General features: G+C 44.1%; 1 protein-coding gene across 5 annotated transcripts in view; it reads left to right on the forward strand.

Moving 5' to 3' along the window:
* Slc10a7 (solute carrier family 10 member 7) overlaps positions 1-21676 on the forward strand; it is a 231037-nt gene that overhangs the window by 16284 nt on the left and 193077 nt on the right. For 4 of the 5 annotated variants that reach the window (XM_075976517.1, XM_075976518.1, XM_075976520.1 and 1 more), the window contains exon 4: positions 4410-4485. In XM_075976517.1, the coding sequence (XP_075832632.1) occupies positions 4410-4485 (76 nt within the window). Of the gene's footprint in view, positions 1-4409; positions 4486-17062; positions 17245-21676 lie in introns of those variants that run through there. The other variant, XM_075976522.1, reaches the window with a different exon arrangement.

Genomic DNA, 21676 nt, shown 5'->3' on the forward strand with positions numbered 1-21676 from the left:
TATAAAACCAGTAGGAGAGGACCTAGGGGGCTGGCTCAGTGTTGAGGAGTGCACGCTTGAGGACCTGAGCATGCCTTGAACCCCAGGGCTTTGGAGACCGGAGGTTTTATAGGCTTGCTGGCCACCAGCTTAGTTCCAGTCTCAAGGGAAGAACATGGAGATTGAGAGTATTGTAGCTGCTGCTCTCCTATGCTCTCTGGGCCTGCACAAACACATGCACCCCGCTGCTTCACAGAGTGAACAGTGGAAGACACTGGAGGCCTCCAGATCAGTCTGCATGGGAATGTAGGCTGTCCGCTGGGCCTTACCTTGTCCATCTGTATCTTTCCAAGCATGGACTACCGTGCCTGAGTGCAGTGCCCATTTTTAAATCACACAATAAAAGGATATGTGTGCCACAGATGTTTAATTTTTCATTTACTCTGTTGTTGTTTTAGTTAATTTAGCAGTAGATTCATTAGAATCGTTTCTTTCATGACAAATGTTACCATGTTTAATGGAAAGAACTGAACAATTGAAAAATTAATTAGAATAGTTTAAAACTAACCTCACTTGAGCATCATGTTATAACTGCTAAATCACCGACCCCAGAGCTCAGAGGTTGTCCTCCGAGCCTACCCCTGACGCTCTATGACTTTCAGTAAAGTTATCTCATAGTTTAGACCTGCTTTTCTCTCTATAAATTGAGGACAGTCACACCTTAACCACATCCTTAATAATGACGTTGACTGTATCAAATCTTTCCATTCATGGCATGATTTCTTTGTTATCCATTTAGCCCTGCTGTGTGCTGGGGATTATTTCTGAAGTTAGAGAAAGTATCGCAGACAAAAGTGGTCATGTGCTGGTGAATTGCCCAGAGGTGAGAGATACTCAGAGTAGACATCAACAGGCAGCAGGATGCACACAGTGAAAGGAGTGACGTCAGAAGGAAAGGTGTGCAGTGGGATTGGGTGACCAGGCTTTTGAGAACTCTCATTCTTCCCAGAGTTCTTGGAGAGAATATTCTTGGGAAAGGAAGCAGTGTACAAAGGGACTGAGGCGGAAACAAGCCCGGGGAGTTTGTAGACAGGTTCAGCACAGCAGGCCATGTCCTGGTCATGTGGCAGAAGGGCGGCAGTATTTGGAGAGCACTGTGTTGAGGACTTACCTGGAAGCTTCAGGAAGCTGCTTCATGGGGTGCAGTGAGGGATGCGAGGCCTGCTTGCATGGGACTCTTGGTCGTGATGTGGATAGTAGGGGGCTTGAGACGAAGCCAGGGGCACAAGTGTGGAGGCTACTGGAATGAGGAAGCGCGATGGAGAGATGAGTGTGGTGGGACTGATTGGAACCTCCAGTTTCTGTGACCTCTGTCTGGGGAGGCTGTGGCCATCACCAGGAGATTGAGGCTTCAGGGTTGAGCCTCCGCGTGAATGGCAACTTGGGGACACCAGTGGCCTAGAAGTAGGAAGGGAGGTCAGGAGTGCACTTTTCACCGTACTGCACTTCAGAGGAGGAGCACTGCCTCTCACGAGGAGAGGTAAAATGCCACATAAATAAGACGACTTCTTTTCAGAGCAGTGATGTAATTCTGTGTACTACGAGTCAGGAAATACTGAGCACCTGCTGTGCGTGGGGCATGCAACGAGTAGGAAGATGTTTTTATTTTTCTTCGGGGAACTCCCAATCCAATTGAATACATGCAACATATATATGCTATATGTGTGGGATACACACACACACACACAGACACACGAAGAATGGTGCTCAACAAGGTTTGTGTCTGCCTAGAGTAGAGGGCTACAAAATGAGGCATTAGTGAGAGACATAAGATTTCTTTAGAGTCATCCCAGCAGAGTCTTTTATAGTACTGCGCTGAAGAATCTGGGGCTTGAGGTTGTAGATAAGAGACCGCTTACAAAAGTGTGAAGCTGAGAGACTCGGGTTCTCAGAGGTGGTCCTCAGAAAGAGCGTTCTGATGGCACCTGATGTTTTTATGAGGAGAGTAGCATCTGTCATCTGTGACGAGGTAGAATTAGGTTGTGCGACTCCCGCCAGGATGTCAAAGGGACCCACACTTGCTGTCCCTCATCTAGAGTAATCTCAGCTCCTTTTGGTCTCCCTTGGCCTCCCTAGCACGTTTATGTTCTGGGTTGCTCTTCGGTTGCTGGGACAAGCTCTGTGACCAGTAGCAGCTTTGGAAGGGTTCATTTATATACATCAGGTAAGAGTCCTTTACTGCGGGAAATGAAAGCGGGAGCTCAAGGCAGGAGCCTGGAGGCAGGCACTAAAGCAGGGACCATGGAAGAACGTTGCTTGTATTGCTTGCTGGCTTGCTCTCCGTGCCTTACCTTTCTTAAACAACCCAGGCCCACTTGTGGTGCTGCCCACAGAGTGTTAGGTTCGCCTATATCGTGTAGTAATCAAGAAAATGCCTCACAGACCATGTTATTGGCCAACCATATTCAGGCATTCCCTTGATTGAGGTTCCTTTTTCCAAGGTTTTGTCAAGGTGACAGTAGAAACTAGTCAGTTGAGTTAGTTGGAAGGAGGACAGGCTCTACCTCAGAATCATGGTAGTTGAGTTAGTTGGAAGGAGGACAGGCTCTACCTCAGAATCATGGTAGTTGAGTTAGTTGAGTTAGTTGAGGTAGTTGAGTTAGTTGGAAGGAGGACAGCTCTACCTCAGAATCATGGTAGTTGAGTTAGTTGAGGTAGTTGAGGTAGTTGAGTTAGTTGGAAGGAGGACAGCTCTACCTCAGAATCATGGTAGTTGAGTTAGTTGAGGTAGTTGAGGGAGTTGAGTTAGTTGGAAGGAGGACAGCTCTACCTCAGAATCATGGTAGTTGAGGTAGTTGAGGTAGTTGAGGGAGTTGAGTTAGTTGGAAGGAGGACAGCTCTACCTCAGAATCATGGTAGGGAAATGTGGGTAGCAGAGTCAGGTTAGAACCACTCAGCAGTGACGGATGGAACCTTCTTCTGAAGCGCTGTTGTATTTCTCAGGGTTACCATTAGTAATAAGGGTTAATATCAGCTTGATATGTTCTGCTGGCACAGCACTAGGGAGGCTACAGCAGGAAGAGTGGGAATTTCAGGCTCAGGCTATCCTCCGTTACATGGTGAGTTCAAGCCAGGTCAGGTCTCAGAAAACCAGCCCACTAGCCAAACAAACAAAAACCAAAACAAATCTTCCCAGATCCCTGTTCTTACTTTATTTGAGTGACAGGCCTCAATTTGTTGCCCAGGCTGGCTTCTCCTGACAGTGTTTGTGTGCTGTGTCCTTGATGAACTTTCCTTCTGGTGAGACCATGTTCTGTTCAAATACTGCGGAATGGTCTTCAGTTTAGTCCTTAGATTTACTGCCCATAGTTTGGCTTTCCTGGCACGCAGCTTATTCTCTACACTAACTGAGAGGATAGGCTCACTATCATGACCATGGACATATGAGCCTTATTTAATAAAAACATATGAAGTAGCTATGGGAATTCACTCTGGGTCTGAACTCAAGAAGTGTGAGATAGTATTACTGCCTCCAACATGACTTTACAGCATGAGAATGTTGTTTATATGATGAAAGTTGAGAATTGTAAAATGTAAACTTCTGTTTTATCAAATATTTTTGAGCATTAGATGTAATCTTTAGGCTTCATTTGTTACCAAAAGATCTTCTATAAAAATACAAGGAAGATTTTTCTTTTGGGACAGAGGTTCTTTGTGTTGCCTATATTGTCTTTGAGCTTGTGTTCCTTCTGCCCCACCTTCCGCTGAGCTGTGAACACAGGTGTGTACTGTTGTACTAGTTCCACGGGGAGAGATCTATGGCAATAACCCAAGATTATAGTATCTATTTTTTTTTTTTTTGGTTTTTCGAGACGGGGTTTCTCTGTGGCTTTGGAGCCTGTCCTGGAACTAGCTCTGTAGACCAGGCTGGTCTCGAACTCACAGAGATCCACCTGTATCTATTTTAATTATCGTTCAGTGATCTCACTTACTATAGCCTGCTTGTTTTTTGAACTCTGTAATCAAAGGTGTGTGTGTGTGTGTGTGTGTGTGTGTGTGTGTGTGTGTGTGTGTGTGTGTGTGTGCGCGCGCGCGCGCGCGCGCGCGTGCAGTGCTGGGATGGATCATAGACCTGCTGTATTTGATGCGTGCAAAGGATGACACCAGGGCACTGTGCATGTTAAACAAGCACTCTGCCAGCTGAACTAAACCCCAGCCCTTCAAAGTTTAAATAAGTTAAAAAATAAAACCATGTAAGCCTGTATAATGTCAGGAGCTCTCGGGGCCCACACATTTGCCGTATCTTCTGATCCATGTTGTCCCGTAGTGTCTCAGCTCAACACGGAGAGTATACCGACAAACGCTGTTATCTTTGATTTATAACTGGAAATAAGGAACTATTTACAACTGGATTTTCTTTTATTTTTCAGTTTGCAGACAGTAGGTTGCATGCCTCCCCCTGTGTCTTCCGCTGTGATTTTAACCAAGGCAGTTGGTGGAAATGAGGTGAGTCATGGGGATATAACCTTATCTAAACACAAGTGTGCGCTGTGCTTCTGTGTGGCTCAATCATTGCAGAGAACTTCTGTGAGCTGCTTATGAACAACATGGCTGTTTGCATGCACCGAGGCTGAAACTAACTGGTGATGTGTGGAACTAGAGTTTCTAATGAACGCAAGAGAGAGGAGTGAAATGGAGATGGTGACCTTCCTAGCTCAGTGGGAAGCTGATGAAGGGCAGAGTCCAAACTCACTGACTCGAGGCTGTGGCCACTTCCTAAAAAAAAAAGATAAATTGAATTATTGGGTTAAGTATGTTTATAAATATAGATGATATCAAATAAGAAATAAGACCACATTTCTAGGATGAGTTCAAAGAAATTCCTCAACTGTGCAAGAGTTCACTTACAGTTGTTCAGAAGCTCCTTCCTCAGTTGAAAGGCCCCGAAAAGTTATCCTAAAGGATCTTCCTTTCGCCCTCCATTTTTATGTGAAAAAAGTCATCTTGGGGAGCTGGAATAGTGTTTCCCATTCATCCCTAGGGTTCTGCTTTCTTAGCACATCCTATAGTTTCCATCCACTTACTGCTTCTAAAAAACACCTAGTGGAATGTCTGCTGCATTCTTTTAAAAAATAGCTATGTTAATCATACTACATGTGATAAACTCTACACATATCTATCATCTAGATATCATCTATCGATTATATCTGTCATCAGTCTGTTATTGGTGTGCCCAGTTATACACTATTTATCAATTTATCACCTATCTATAAATTATTCATCAATATCTACTATCATCTAATTTATGATATGATCCTTGTATCATTTATCTATCTACCTACTTATCATTTTTGAATCAATATTTATTATCTAGCTATTATCTATTTATTCATCTATTTATCTATGTATCATTTACTTGCCATTTGTCTATCCTCTCCCTATGTCTGTGAAACCATCATTTAAAGTGAAGACAGGCATCATGGTTGCATATTTTTTCTAGCACTGTTTAGCATCTTGGAGCAGGAATGGAATGAAGTAGGAATGCTCACTTGAGCATTTTATTTGCCACTCAGTTTGGTATATCTAATTTAGAGCCTGAGTTAATTCGCTCTAAGATATTGCATATCTCACTTTTTTGAATGCAGTTTCCTTAAGAGGAACAGCTAGACTGCAGTTATGAGCATCCCCTCGCCTCCTGTGTCCACTCTGTGCCACTCTCAGAGTCCTGAAGTTGGTAATTGTGAAGAGCAGAGATCTCTTGCTTTCAGCCGGGGGGTAGGGAATTCCGGGGTGGAGACCTGCATTTGCTGAGCTCTTCCTTGGTGTACCATCCATCGCCTGGGTGAAGGGGGAAGAGAGCAGGAGAAGGACCTCATAGCCTTAAGCCCCTTTTTATTTAGAATTAATTTATTCTTGAGGGTGAATCTCCCCTGCACCTCTCATTAGGATGCAGCACCCAGTGTTAGAGAAGTAGTTTTCAACCTTCCCTTTAATATGGTTCTGCGTGTTTTTATGACCCCCCCAACCATAAAATATTTTCATTGCTACTTCGTCACTGTCGTTTTGCTTCTGTTGTGGATTGTAATATAAATATCTGATATGGAGGGTGGTCTTCGACAACCCCTGTGAAAGGGCCGATTAACCCCAAAGGGGTCGCTCACAGCCCACAGATCGAGAGACGCTGTGTCAGAGGTTAAGTTTCCAGTGAGTAAATTCTGGGGGTACACTCACTTTACCTTTTGTTCTTTGGAGATGGGGTCTTGCTATGTTGCCCAGCCTGGCCTTGAGCCCACGGGCCCAAGTGATCCTTCTGCCTCTGCCTTTCCAACAGTAGTGACTGCAGACTTGCTGCTACATCTGCTGTGGGGGACTACTCAAAGCCTAGCACCCTGCAAAGTCTCCTGTGTCCCTTTGTCACCCCTTCCTCTCGCCCTCCTAGCACCCCTCTTCAGGGTGCAGGTGACCTTGGATCTGTTTCTGTCACCTTACATCAGCTTGCATATCCCAGAGTTTTATGGAATAGAACTGCGCAGTATTCCTTTTGGTGCCGTTTTCTTTCCTGACTTCTAGTACTCGTTGTAATTATTTTGTTTTCATCGATCCTTTAGGCTTTTATTTATTAAATGATTTTGATTCTGGGTGGTGTTCTGCAGGGGTGCAGATTGTTTATCCACTCACCTGTTGATAGACACGTGGACAGTTTCCAGTCTGGAGGGGTGAGTGTTCATGCACAACACCTTTTTTTTTTTTTTTTGGTTTTTCGAGACAGGGTTTCTCTGTAGCTTGAGCCTGTCCTGGAACTAGCTCTGTAGACCAGGCTGTTCTCAAACTCACAGAGATCCGCCGGCCTCTGCCTTCCGAGTGCTGGGATTAAAGGTGTGCGCCACCACAGCCTGGCCTCATGCACACTTTTTAACCGGACATGCACTGCTATTTAATATATTAGTGGAATAGTTGGGTCCTTTGACTTTTTTTTATTGCCTTTGGATCAAAAAGTGTCATCTTTATATAGTTTATATCCTGTTCATAGTTTCTGAAGTGGATAGTTTCTAACACTGCACAAAACTCTTTCTATATCAAAATGGAGGTTTAACTGTTGATAGAAATTTCCAAAGTAGTTGTATTGTTTTACATGCAAATGTTCTGCAACCTGGTCATCACTCAATCTTGTCAGCTTTAAATTTTTAACATTCTTATATATCCATAGTGTTTTCTCATTATGGTTTTAATTAAATTTGCGTATCCTAGTGACTAATAGTGTTCAGTATCTTAATTGTGCTTATTCACCGTCTGTCTAAATGTCTTCTTGGCCAAAGTGCCTATTAAATCTTTGGCTCATTTTTTAGAATTGAATGGTTTGCTTTCCTATAAGCATTGAGAAATTTATGTGTTTTGATATAGAGCTCTTCATCAGATATATACACTGTCAACATTGTCCCCAGTCTTGTGTCTTGCCTTTCCCTTCTATCGGTGTGACATGCAAGATGGTAAAGACAGGAAAAGGTGTTTGGATTCTGCTGTGTTTTGATGGCATATGATGTGCTGATGTGTACATGTGACTCAAGGGAAAATGAGGGTCCAGACTGATTCCAGAGGTTTGGACTGAGCAGTGGAGAACATAGTGTTGCTCATGGAGAACACTGCTGGGTGGGATCGGGTTTTAGGGAGTGCTAGCCTAGGATGCTAGGGTATGATGGGATTCCTAAGATTCCCAAGTCTTGGTAGTAAAGCCTACACATTTACTCACACTTGCGCACATTTATTCCTTGCTCATAATTTGTACTCCTAACGGTTTAACAGGGAAGTCTGGAGGTGCTCTTGTCTGGTCGGAACAACATTTGCACGGAATACAGAGTTTTCAGCAGCCATAACATAGGGTGGGAAGGGGGAAACTGATATCTGAAAACCACAGACTGAACTCTCCTTATGGAGGCTGGCAGTGCTGCCTGGAGTTCTATAGAGCTGTAAATTGCCACTGGATGTTGAGAACTGAAGCCGGGTCCCTTGTGACAGCAGTGTGCTCTTGAGTGTGCACGCTGGGAACTGAACCGGGTCCCCTGTGACAGCAGTGTGCTCTTGAGTGTGCACGCTGGGAACTGAACCGGGTCCCCTGTGACAGCAGTGTGCTCTTGAGTGTGCACGCTGGGAACTGAAGCCGGGTCCCTTGTGACAGCAGTGTGCTCTTGAGTGTGCACGCTGGGAACTGAAGCCGAGTCCCCCGTGACAGCAGTGTGCTCTTGAGTGTGCACGCTGGGAACTGAAGCCGAGTCCCCTGTGACAGCAGTGTGCTCTTGAGTGTGCACGCTGGGACCTGAACCGGGTCCCCTGTAACAGCAGTGTGCTCTTGAGTGTGCACGCTGGGAACTGAAGCCGGGTCCCTTGTGACAGCAGTGTGCTCTTGAGTGTGCACGCTGGGAACTGAAGCCGAGTCCCCTGTGACAGCAGTGTGCTCTTGAGTGTGCACGCTGGGAACTGAAGCCGGGTCCCCCGTGACAGCAGTGTGCTCTTGAGTGTGCACGCTGGGAACTGAAGCCAGGTCCCCTGTGACAGCAGTGTGCTCTTGAGTGTGCATGCTGGGAACTGAAGCCAGGTCCCCTGTGACAGCAGTGTGCTCTTGAGTGTGCACGCTGGGAACTGAACCGGGTCCCCTGTGACAGCAGTGTGCTCTTGAGTGTGCACGCTGGGAACTGAAGCCGGGTCCCCTGTGACAGCAGTGTGCTCTTGAGTGTGCACGCTGGGAACTGAACCGGGTCCCCTGTGACAGCAGTGTGCTCTTGAGTGTGCACGCTGGGAACTGAAGCCGGGTCCCCCGTGACAGCAGTGTGCTCTTGAGTGTGCAGGCTGGGAACTGAAGCCTGGTCCCCTGTGACAGCAGTGTGCACGCTGGGAACTGAAGCCGGGTCCCCTGTGACAGCAGTGTGCTCTTGAGTGTGCACGCTGGGACCTGAAGCCGGGTCCCCTGTAACAGCAGTGTGCTCTTGAGTGTGCACGCTGGGACCTGAACCGGGTCCCCTGTAACAGCAGTGTGCTCTTGAGTGTGCACGCTGCAGCCCTAACAGTGTCACTTCCCACAGTGCTTCTCTGCAACGTTGTTAGATGCCTTCCATTTAAGATTATTTCTTTTTTATTTTATGTTTTATGTGCATTGGTGTTTTGCCTACATGTATGTCTGTGTAAAGGTGCCAGATCCTCTGGAACCAGAGTTAGAGACAGTTGTGAGCTTCCATGTGGGTGCTGGGAATTAAACCCGGATCCCCTGGAAGAGCAGTCAGTATTCATAACCTCTGAGCCATCTCTCCAGCCCCTATTAATTATTTCTTTTTTAAAAATTGTTTTTCTTGAACTGTGTATTTTTCTCTGATAACCTCCCTTCTTCTCCCCTCCCCTTCTACCCTTTCCCATGGTTCCCATGCTCCCAATTTATTCAGGAGATCTTGTCTTTTTCTGCTGCAGGAATTCCTACTGCCAGTAGCCTTTAGGTTACCCGCCTACTTGGCCGTGGCCTCTTATACTATATATGCTCATGTAAACCTTGCGTCCAGCCTCTTTTCTGGCTGCGGTATTCAGTTGCTGTTCCCCATTCCAGCGGAGGATTGTGATCTGTAATTCTACCCCTAAATAAATAACCTTTTATTACACTCAATTCTGAGCTGGTGTAGGATTTCCTTTTTACTGTCTGTCTTCATTTTTATCTTTTCCATGAAGATTAGATCTATGTATGTCTCTCTTAGGGTCCTCTTTGTTTTCTAGGTTCTCTGGGATTGTGAATTATAGGCTTTTTTTTATGTCTAAAAGCATTTACGAGTGAGTATGTATGATATTTGTCCTTCTGGATCTGGGTTATCTCACTCAATATGATAGTTACTAGATCCATTCATTTGCTCACTAATTCCAAAATGCCATTATTTTTTCTGTTGTATAGTATTCCATTGTGTAAATGTACCACATTTTCCTTATCCATTCTTCTGTTGAGGGGCATTTAGGTTGTTTCCAGGTTCTGGCTATAACAAACAATGCTGCTATGAACATAGTTGAGGACATGTCCTTGTGGCATGATTGAGCATCCTTTGGATATATACCCAAAAGTGGTATTGCTGTGTCTTGAGGAAGGTTGTTTCCTAATTTTCTGATAAATCACCATACTGACATCCAGACGGATTGGTACCAGCTTGCACTCCCACCAGCAATGCAATTTTTACTATGTCCCAAGAGCATAGAGATTTTTCCATTTTCTGGTGTCTTCTTCAATTTCTTTTTTCAAAGACTTAAAGTTCTTGTTATACAAGTTTTTCACTTGTTTGGTTAGAGTTACTCCAAGTTATTTTATGTTATTTGTGGCTATTGTGAAGTGTGATGTTTCTCTGATTTCTTTTTCAGCCCACTTATCATCTGTGTAAAGGAGGGCTACTCACTTTTTCGAGTTAATCTTGTATCCTGATACAAGGTGTATTATGAAGGTGTTTATGAGCTGTAGAATATCTTTGGTAGAAATTTTGGGGTCACAAGTATCACATATCATCAGCAAATAGTGAGTGTTTGACTTCTTTTCCGATTTGTATCCCCTTTATCTTGTTTTGTTGTCTTATTGCTCTAGCTACAATCTTAAGTACTATATTGAATATATATGGAGAGAGTGGACAACCTTGTCATGTTCCTGATTTCAGTGGGATCACTTTGAGTTTCTGTCCATTTAGTTTGATGTTGGCTATTGGCTTGCTCTATATCGCCTTAATTAGGTTTAGGTATGTTCCTTTTATCCCTGCTGTCTCCAAGACCTATATCATGAAGGGATGTTGTGTTTTGTTAAAGGCTTTTTCAGCTTCTAATGAGATGATCATGTGTGTGTGTTTTTTTTTCAGTTTGTTTATATGGTGGATCACATTGACAGATTTTTGTATGTTGTACAGTCCCTGCATCTCTGGGATGAAGCATGTTCGTCCACCACTTGTTCATAGTGAATGATTTTTCTGATGTGTTCTTGGATTCGATTTGCCAGTATTTTATTTAATATTTTTGCATCAATTTTCATGAGTGAGATTGGTCTGTAATTCTCTTTCTTATTAATTCCATTTCTTAGTTGTGTCTTTGTGTGATTTGGGTATCAGGGTAATTGTAACCTCATAAAAAGACTTTGGCAATATTCCTTCTGTTTCTCTTGTGTGGAACAATTTGAGGAGTATTGGTATTAGTTCTTCTTTAAGAATCTTGTAGAATTCCTTGCTGAAATTATTATTATTTTTTTGGTTGGGAAGCTTTTGATGATTTTTCTATTTCTTTAGCAGTTATAGGTCTATTTAATTTGCTTATCTTGTCTTGATTTAATTTTGGTGATATTTATATAGAAAATTGTCCATTTCCCTTAAGTGTCCCAATTTTGTGAAGTACAGGTTTTTGAAATATGACCCCTTAATGCGTCTTTGGTTTTCCACTCTCTCTGTTGTTATGTCCCCTGATTTCGGATTTTGTTAATTTGGATATTCTCTCTCTGCCTCTTGGTTAGTTTGGATAAAGGTCTATCTATTTTGTTGAATTTTGTTGAAGAATCAACTATTTGTCTCATTGATTCTTTGTACTGTTTTCTTTGTTTCTATTTTGTTGATTTCAGCTCTCAATTTGATTATTTCCTGACATCTTGACCTCCTGGGTGAGTTTGCTTCTTTTTGTTGTAGAGTTTTCAGGTGTTCTGTTAACTCAGTTAGTGTAGCATTTTTCCAGCTTCTTTATGTAGGCATTTAGTGCTATGACTTTCCTCTTAGCACTACTTTTAGTGTGTCCTATAAATTTCGTTATGTTGTGTGGTCATTTTCTTTGAATTTTAGAAAGGCTTTAATTTCTTTTTTTATTTCTTCCTTGAGCCATAGGTGATTTAGTTCAGCATTCTTAATTTCCATGTGTTTGTGGCCTTTCTGGAATTAGCATTACTGTTGAATTTTAATTTAATCCATGGTGATTCTATAAGATACATATATGCTGGAATAACCCCATGTATCTTATATTGTACTGAGTTTTCCTTTGTTACCTAGTATGTGGTCAATTTTTGAGAAGGTTCCATGAGGTGCTGAGAAGGTATATTCTTTTATGTTTGTTAAGTCCATTTGAATCATAACATTTGTTAGTTCCCTGATTTCTCTGTTAATTTTCTGTCTGACAGACCTGTCCAGTGGTGAGAGTGGGGTCTTGAAATCTCCCACTATTAGTGTGTAGGGTTTCATGTGTGGTTTAAGCTTTAGTAGTATTTATTTTACATATGAGGGTGCCCTAGTATTTGGGGCATAGATGTTCAGTATTGAGATTTCCTCTTAATGGATTTTTTTTGTGGCTATTATGAAATGTCCTTCTTTGTCTCTTTTGATTGCTTTTAATTTGAAGTCTATTTTGTTAGATATCAGTGTAGCTATACCAACTTGTTCTTAGGTCCATTTTTGGAAAAATTTTTTTCCCACCCCTTTATTCTGAGGCGATATCTGCCTTTCAGGTTGAGATGTGTTTCTTGTATGCAGTATATGGATGGATTCTGCTTTTGTACTGTTAGCCTGTGTTTTTTTTTAGGTGAGTTGAGTCCATTTATATTAAGGGATATTAATGACCAGTGTTTGCTATCTCCTATTAATTTAGTTTTCGTTGTTGGTGATGTTAATTTGTGTGTTTTTCCCTTCTTTGGGATTTGCTGCCGTGAAATCATCTATGTCTGTGTTTTAGTGGCTGTAGCTAGCTTCCTTGGGTTGGTGTTTTTTTTCTAGTACTTTGTGTAGGGCTAGGTTTGTGGCTAGGTATTGTTTAAATCTGGTTCTGTCATGGAATATCTTGTTTTGTCTGTGTATGGTGATTTAAAGTTTTGCTGGGTATAGTAGTCTGGGGTGGCATCTGTCTGACCACGACCTTCTGACTTTCATTGGCTCCATTCAGAAGTGGATAAGGCCAGGGCAAGTTGGGAGGAGCTTACCCTGATAATTGGAACACTGCTGTAGCCTCCGCCCCTGCAAAATAGGCTACCTGTAGGCATGCTATTAGATTTTCCTGCCACCCTCCCTCCCCACCCCAAGATAAATTGTATGCACCAGTTGCATGAGTACTGACCAGATAGTTAGAGTAGTGATCTTGAGTTTTTCTTGCTTCAGTCAACCCTGCCTGCTGAGTTTCACTGTCTGCTGGATGGGCCTCACTATTCTCTTTTTTCACAGTATAAATCCGTTTTGTCTGCAAGTGGTGTCTAAACTTGTACACACATCTGTGCTCACCTTCCAGCCTCAGAAATAGAACTTGGTGCTTGAGCTCAGTTAAGCAGCCAGTTCACCATTTTCATTTTTATCATAAGGAACAAGGAGGAGAATTGTGTCACAGAGAAGAGTCATCTTTTTCTCACCTTTTTGCGGGCCTGTAACAGAAGCTAGATTGATGAGAAAAAGCATAGCAAACTTGCTTAACCCAAGTTCTACGTGGCATGGGAGAGGCTTCAGAAATGGGGACCCAAAGGCTTGGGAGACTGCATTTTTATGTATCCAAAGCAAGAGTCATACAGTGAGGGAAGGACACGATTGAATTGTGGCTATAGCTAGGTATGGTGGTGCTGGGGGATGTGTTCAAAGGTCTGCTGGGCCCACATTTGTTTTAGTGTCCCTGTAGGAAGACCTTCTTTGCCTCTTTGTCCCCAGGAGCGGAGTAAGGATGTCCTTCATGAGGATCTTGGGGAAAGAAAGGAGGTCAGTGGGTGATCTCTGGTTTTATGACCTACTTGCCAAAAAGGAGGGGACAGTAGGCTAGACTCCTTTGATGGCTTTTCTGTTCCCCCGATAATAGGTTTCTACTCCATCACAGATTTGTCTGCCAATACACGTAAGCTGGTCAAGCTGAACTGAAAAAGTAGCAGCAGATTTATTTGAGCAAATCAACTCCTGGGTGGGATCTCCAGTCCCAGAGATGAAGGCTGGAGAAGCTGCATGCCTGGACTAAAGCAGGGGCTTATATAAGTTGTAGGCTAGGGGTGAGGACATGTCTTCCACAAGCTGAGTTTATACCCAAGTGTGATCAAAAGCTGACTGCTTTAGGCAAGGTCTTGGGTGGTGGCAACTTCAGGGAGGAAGCTGCAGTAGCTGCCAAGCACAAGGAACTGGGCTCTTTGGTGCTTTCCCTTTGTTCAGAGATTTCTCTGGGTGGGCAGGGTTTGCAGATACAGGACTGGGGCTTTCCTGATCATGCAGGGGCAGATGGAGGTTCCAAAGAGCATCCTTGTTTCTCAGTGAAAAGTTACTGCACCCCATAAGCCTCTCTGCTCCACAGCAATCCAAATCAGACCAAATCAAAGCACATTAGAAAAAGCCCATGTTTAAAGGGTAAAACGCTTCGGCTGATTTTCCAGCCTTCCAGAGAGGAGGTAGGGAAGAGGGACCACAAACCCACAAGTCTGCTTTTGGGAGGCAGAGATGGTGGAGGGGGTGGAGGGGCATTTAAATACCCTGTGGGAGCGGTTTTGGCCATCTCTGGGGGAGGAGTTATCATTTGGCAGGCTTTATGTGATGCAGCAGGGTTTGAAGAGAGATTGGGGAGGGGGTTTGGAGTGGAGCTTCCACTGGAATGCTCAGTCCTGGCCTCCTCAGCTCAGGAAGGACTCTACTGAGGAGGCCGCATCCTGATGGGGCTTGTGCACTTCTGTCTGCTTGCCTTAGAGACCTTCAAGATCCCCAGCTCAGGTTAGAAACTACACAAAAACAGAAGAGAGAGTGAGATCATCTTAGAGGGACTTTTTTCATTAAATTATTGTTTTCTTATCTTAGTATAGAAAAGTCCCTTATACACACAGTGGATTGAGTGCGGCCTGGGAAGCTGCATTGCATTTGCTACGAGGAGGCATTAGGTTCTTGTCTCTAATTTAGGGTTAGGAGAGCGTGCTTCTTTTCAAATGGAAATAGAGTTGAATTGCTTTAATTATATAGTATTTATAAGGTAAAAGGATTTTAGACTCCTTTGATAATATACACTTAAATTCAAAATACATTTATAGAAACATTTTGATTTGGAATATGTGTGTGATTTCATCCATGGGGCTGGTGTCCAGATCTCTTTAAAGGAGATTCAAGAATGTCCCCTGAGCAAAGATCTGTAGCACGCAGGTGAACTCTTTAAGTCACAGGTGAAGGTCATGGCTACCTGGGTGTATTTAAAAAAGGTTCTCTGACTGCTTGGAAAGCAAATGAAGCCCTCATTACCAACTTTAAACGAGCAGCTCAGAGCTCTTTGCTAGAGGTGAAAGGTCAAGTTCATCACAGTCCAACTGGAGAGGGAAAGTTCAGTTCCTGGATTACCTGGGAGGCATGAAACACTTCAGGGTTATTTTGCATTATCAGTTGGGAGTTGGCTTTGCTAATCCAATGCATGAAGATAGTGTTCATTGAAACATTTATAAAGGCAGTCGGAGCAAATCTGACCCACCCTGGGAGGACTTGGAGGGGAGAGAAACCCACCTGTCAGTCACTGTCTTCAGCAATCACTTGTAGCCAAAGTTCCTTGCTTTCTCCTTCGTTCAGTGGGGATACTCATGCTTTTGTGGGTGCCAGAAAGTTAATGGCATGTGGGAGGAATGTGGTGGCTGAAAGGCCGTGGGTGTTGCGCCTGCTTTTAAGCCGGCACCTATGGGGCTCTCAGCCTCTGTCCTCACCAGTGGGGTGGGGGGACAAGTCCCTTAGCTGGAAGGACAGTAGTAGTAGCTACAACAAAGGATTCTGTCTCCCTCTTCCCTTTTCACGTTTAACTCCAGTGCACTTTCTGCTTTGGGTTGGATTCTTAGAAGCACCAAAAAGAGCTGACTGGCTCCGATTTAAACCGTTGTACATGTGGTCAAAATATACTTTCTCAAGGGTTTTTTGTCTGCCTCAAACTCACTTAACTCTAGTGCCGTTCAGTCTACCTTCCATTCTCCACAAGGGGCAAAAGAGTTCCCTTCATGACTTTGGGTCCCCAAGTTTGGTGGCCAAGAATCACTTCTGTCCTCCATGGCTTAAGTCTTTGATACCATGATTCTCATTTATCTTACGTCTGTTTTGCTGCCACTGTTCTCTGTATAGGGCCCAGGGCAGCTTGGTATAAGACAGGCTCTATAGAGACCAACCAGAAAGTAGGCCTGAGTCTCAGTTTATCCCAAAGCAGCACCTGACTCCAGAAAAGACCACAAGCTGGGACCACCCAGGAAAGAACCGTCTAAGGGGAAAGTACCCTACATTCCAAAGGAAATTCCTTATGTTCCAACAATTGTAGGTAGGATCACCTGATTTCACCAGGGCACTCCTAGACAAATGTTAGCCAATCAGGGATCCTGAACCTTAAAAATCCCTTACCCCAACCCCTGCTATTTTAAAAACCCTACCTCAACTGAGCTCAGGACTCTCTGATCATCCAATGCATTGGACACATGGAGAGTCTGAGTTCAAACTTGAATAAGAACAAAGGCTCTTTGCTTTTATATATGATATTCAGTCTCCATGTTGGTTTTGGAGTGACTCTGTGAACTGGGTATAACAGTCTGAATTTGTTCTTTTGTGTTGCTTTACTTCTTCATGTTTAGTTCTTTCCTGCCCCAAGGGGAGTGGATTCCAGAGACCCAATCTTGAAGAATTTCAGCCCCCCCCCCGCCCCCAGAGTCCTGTTTCTAAGTCCTCCTCTCTAGGGCTCAAGCATATGACCTGCACTTTTGTGTAGCACTTTGATCAGGGTTGTTGTGCTCTTGGGTGAAGAGGCAACAAGGCCAGCTTAAGCTGTTGTAATGTGGTTCTTCCCAGCTGTTCTCATCCCAGCTGTGAGTGTGCAGACTGCTCCTGCCCTAGAGTCAAGTTACTTTTCCTTTGCTGATCTATTGGTTCCAGTAAACCCGGGACCTCTCTGACCTTGCCTTACTCTTTCAAGGAACAGTGGTGATTATGTACTTATTTCACAGTTGATTTACATGGCCCTGATTGGTTGGCACACGTTCCTGCTTGCAAAGTGTGAGGGCATAGTTAAGCAAACACCAGCAATGTTTTTAGAACAGGGCCTTGTCACCCATGAAAGTCATTTTGTTTTCTGAATTTTGTCTTTCCTTATCCTTCTCTTCCAGACCAGGTCTTCTGTGCCTTGACTGGCCCCCCGAGCTCATTCTGTGAACTCATTCTGTAGTCTAGCTGGTGTTGAAGTCATGGTCTCCCTGACTCAGCTTCCGGAGCGCTGAGATTACAGGACGGCAGCACCACACCCAGCTCGAATATTACTTTGAAATGACTTCATTCTTCTAAATTTACTCACCTAGTTGCTTTATTCATTAAAAATAATGCTTGCGATAGCTTTGTGTGCACAGTGCCTTTTTAAGACCGAACCATGTGTTAGGCTACCTGCGTTTCCTCGTTTGTGCGAATCTATTTTAGCGAGCCTGTTGTGGGACATATTCAGTCTGTGAGTGGAAGTATTTCTCGTTTACTGATCTACCTAATACAGGCCTGGAGACAACGTTCTTGCAAAGTTCAGCTCTCTGGGACGTGCTCTCAAATGGGCAGACCATAACAGATTAGTTCTGAAATACAGTCCAAGAAACTAACTCTATGAGGTAAAGTATATTTATGTGTTTATAGCCACCCACTGTGGCTTAAGTTAGTCACGGGTTAGCTTATGAAAAGCGTTTCCCCGTGTGGGTGACACTCCTTGTGGAGAACGGTGAGACCTGGGCAGCCTTCACTTTGCCTTGAGTTTGCAGTAAGTTCCCTATCAGCCTTGCTCAACCTTGCTCATAAAGACTCACTGTGGGACTGGCAAGGCCATTCAGGTAAAGGCACTTGCTGCCAAGCCCGACAACTGTGAGTGCCTGGAACCCACATGATGGGCTTAGAAACTGACTCTGCAAGTTATCGTCTGAATGCATCATGGACACTGTGACGTGCTTGTGTCCACTCGTATATGCACACATCCATACAAAATAAATAAATGTCATGAAAATTGAAAATATCACACACACAGTATCTTTGTCTAAGGAAATTGCTGGCATGTACTTACTCTTTTTTTCTGATTTTGTTTGTAGCTTGTTAGCCCCAAGGGGCCTAGCAAGGTATGCAGTCCTATATGCACAATAAGATATGGCTGCCCTTGTAGCAGCCCTCGTACTCAGAGGCAAGCTAGTGCTTGCTGGTATCAGTGCTCGTGCTCAGGGGCTGGCAGTATGAGTCCTTGTAGTCTGCAGAACAGTCTTTCGAGGTGGGCACTGTGTTTGTCCCCTGTTTTACACATGGGGCCAGAAGGAGATCAAGAAGCTGCTCAGGGTTGTACAAGAATGGAGGAGTTCGCATGTAAACCCTGGTTAGCTCTTTGGCTTCTCTGCCTGTGACCCTTTACCTTCTGCTGCCTTGTCTGTCATGGCTTAGTGCCTGAATCACCTTGGTGGGAAAAATAAAGGTCGCCCCAGAGTAGACCAAAAGCCCTTGACTTGGTGAAAGTGACCTATAAGAAACTGTTGGTTGGGTTTCTCTTTGACTTTAGGAAGAACTGCCCGTCTCTGTTCCAAGGCCCTCTGGTCTCCCTGCAGCCACACGTGAGCAGTGCACTGTGAAGACCTGTGTGTCTCACTGAAGCTTTCAGATGATGGCAGGGATGGTGTTTTTTTCTGCACAGTGTAGCTGCTGTGCCCAGTGTGTGGAGGCACAGGAATGCACCTTCAAATAATGAATATTTGTTCAAATAGATGAGCACTCAGGAAGCTTTAAAATCTAGCCCCATGAAGTCTCTCGGGTTAGCTGTGCCTGTTAGTTATTTTTCTGCTGCTGTGATGCACTCTGCACCACGGCAGCTTCAACAAGAGTTTATATTTTGGCTTTTTCTTCCAGAAGATTAAAAGTTCCTCTTGAAGAGAGCTGTGCGGTAGCCAGGCATGACAGCAGGAGCAGGCAGTTGAGAGCGTGCATCTTAAAATGGTGTACTTCCTCCAGCAAGGCTTTCCCTCCCATAGGTACTTCAAGCCCTCCTCCTCCCAAACAGCACCAGCTAAAAGCAAGTGTTCAAATATGGGAGCTTACGGGGGACGTTCTCATTCAGACCACCACCCTTTCCAGCCACACTTTGCCCTGTGTCAAACCTTTACAGAAGAATCAGGATACATACTTGAAAAGTTTTCTTTGGTTACATATACCTGTTTTACTTTGTCTCCTCACAGGCAGCCGTAGCCTTAAGTGCTAGCCTTGTGCCTGCAAGGGAAGAACACTTTGAGTGGATGAAAGGGAGAGATTTCTATAGCTGACATGGTCTAGAGAAAATAAATGACTAACTTCCCTGATGTTAGCTTTGCATTTTCAGAACCACCAAGGAATGCAAAACCACGCACAACAGTTTTAGGTGAATGGACCCTCTTCTGTCTTATTCTCTGGTAGCTTTGGATGATGTTAAACTGTCTACTTACATAAATATCTTCTGTGGAAAAAATGATGTGGACATTAGATAACATTGGTAGATACTCAGCCCCCCAAAACCAACCAACCAACCAAACCAAGTTTCTCGATTAGTATTGCTCTTAGGGTTATTATCGCTGTGATGAAACACCACGACCAAAGCAGCGTACGTTTATTTAAAGGCTTGCATCCTCTGGATCATAGCACGAGGACAGCCACAGGTGGAGAGGCACCGTGCTAGTGGGAGAGTCGGAGGGGGAGGCCCACTCTGTCTCAGGAGCATTGCTCCCTTCAGGATGGGAAGCTTCTGCACCTCACACAAGAGATCGCCGTCCTGCATTGGCTTTGGTTTCAGAGATCCAGACTATCAGGAAGCCAGTCCTACCCAAATATTTCCCCCTTATCAGCTGCTATAAATAGTACTGGAAACTCTAGTAAGATACCACACGTGCTTTCTAAGATTGTTTAAATAAAGAGAAAAATTAAATGCACATAGAAACTTCTACCGTGTGCCTACATTTCTCCTGAATCCATAAGGTTATATGAAATGTATCTTGCCTCTCTATCTGTCTCTGAGTGTATAGTACTTAATGCAATCTTGTCAAATGATTAATTTAACATTGTGAATACATGTTGCAAATTGCAAAACATCGTAAGTTATTGCCATCACTATTAGAAGTCTGGCTTATAAAGTAATAGTGATTAGAGAGGCTGTAGGATGGAGTTAATTGGCGATAAATTAATCATTGCTCTCTAGACAGCTTATCTAAATGACTTGCACTTTCTAATTGAATATTGCATTGTCTTATTGACTGGTAGGTTATTACTTCGAAGCTTAGGAATTCAATGTACTGTTTTTCCTGTTGGTTTAGAAAATCATGGTTTCTTTTCAGAAGAAGCTCCGGAAAACTCATTTTCTCTCTTTGACTAAGTTGGTTCACACAATTCTTTCACTTCATAAGCCTGAGAGAGAGAATTACACAGGTTTACCTGATTTTTACAAAAATGTGTCTTCATTTTTTTCATTTTATGTATTTCCGTGTGTGTGTATATGCCACTTGCATACATTTTGCATGCTGGAGGTGCTCACGGTGGATGTCAGAGTAGAAAAGGGAGTTGGATTTCTTGGCCCTGGAGTCACAGGCAGGTGGGGGTTCCTTGATGTTGGGAGCCCACTCCTGCCGTCTCTAAAGCAGCAAGTGCTTTTCCCACTGACCCCTCTCTCCAGCCCCAGTTACTTCACTTTTTATCTTTGCATTTTTAAAATGTCCTTTAAACCAGGGTATGGTGGCTTCCGATTGGAATCCTAGTACTTTGGGAGGCTGAGGGCAGGGTGATAATTGTGAATGCTGGGCTCCAGAGTAAGGCTGTCTCAAAGGAAAGGTACCTCTGTCTTCTGCGTGTATTTCCAGTGTTGTCCCTCCTCCCCCTCCCCACCTTTCTGTGGAGGTCAGAGGTTAGTTTTCAACAGTCAGTTCTCTCTGCTGTGGGTTTTGGGGAGAGAGTTCAGATCCTCGGGCTTGCATATGTTTTTGTGCGCTGAGCTGTCTGCTGGCCCTCTAGCTGTTTCATTTCTTCACCCCCTGAGCTCAGTTTTCCTTAGAGGGGTCTGCATGGCTCTTGGTCCCTTGTTGTTACCATCATTATTGTCATTTGAATCTCTTCCTCTGGGCATAACCATTTTTTTCAGACCAATGTGGGACTTTCTCTGAAATTTCCAAGTCCTCATCCTAGACTTGTAATGACTTATGACACAGTGTCTTCTTCAAGACGCTGCCGTGGTTGTGTAGCCTGCTGGAGTGGTGGTTCTTTCTGAAGTCTTTAGGAGGTGCTGCCGTGGTTGTGTAGCCTGCTGGAGCGGTGGTACTTTCTGAAGCCTTAGGAGACACTGCGCAGCTTGTGTTCCAGGGACCACTAGTACTTCCACAGCACGCTGCCCTCCAGCACCAACCTCGTAGGAAGCCTTCTTCAGTCTGTTATATTCTTCTTTTCCAGAAGCACGGGGTCTGCTCCAGAGCTCGCAGATGTTGTTGGGTACTGTTTGGGTTTTAGGACTTTGTGTTTGGTGACCACCGCTTTTCTGAAGGAATGCTCCTGAAGTTCACCCACAGTGAGTCACCACAGCTTCATTTGTATGCTGCAGGGAGATGCATGAGCAGCCAGAGGGAACTGGAGCCATGTTTGTAACTCACAGATTAAGGGACTGGGACGATGGCTCTGTGGTTAAAGTGCTGGTCGTTGCAAGCATGAGGATAGGAGTTCAGATTCCCAGAATCTGCACCTGCAATCCCTACATTGGAAAGGTG

The sequence above is a fragment of the Microtus pennsylvanicus genome, chromosome 6, assembly GCF_037038515.1.
Source record: "Microtus pennsylvanicus isolate mMicPen1 chromosome 6, mMicPen1.hap1, whole genome shotgun sequence".
In the NCBI taxonomy this organism is placed as follows: Eukaryota; Metazoa; Chordata; class Mammalia; order Rodentia; family Cricetidae; genus Microtus; species Microtus pennsylvanicus.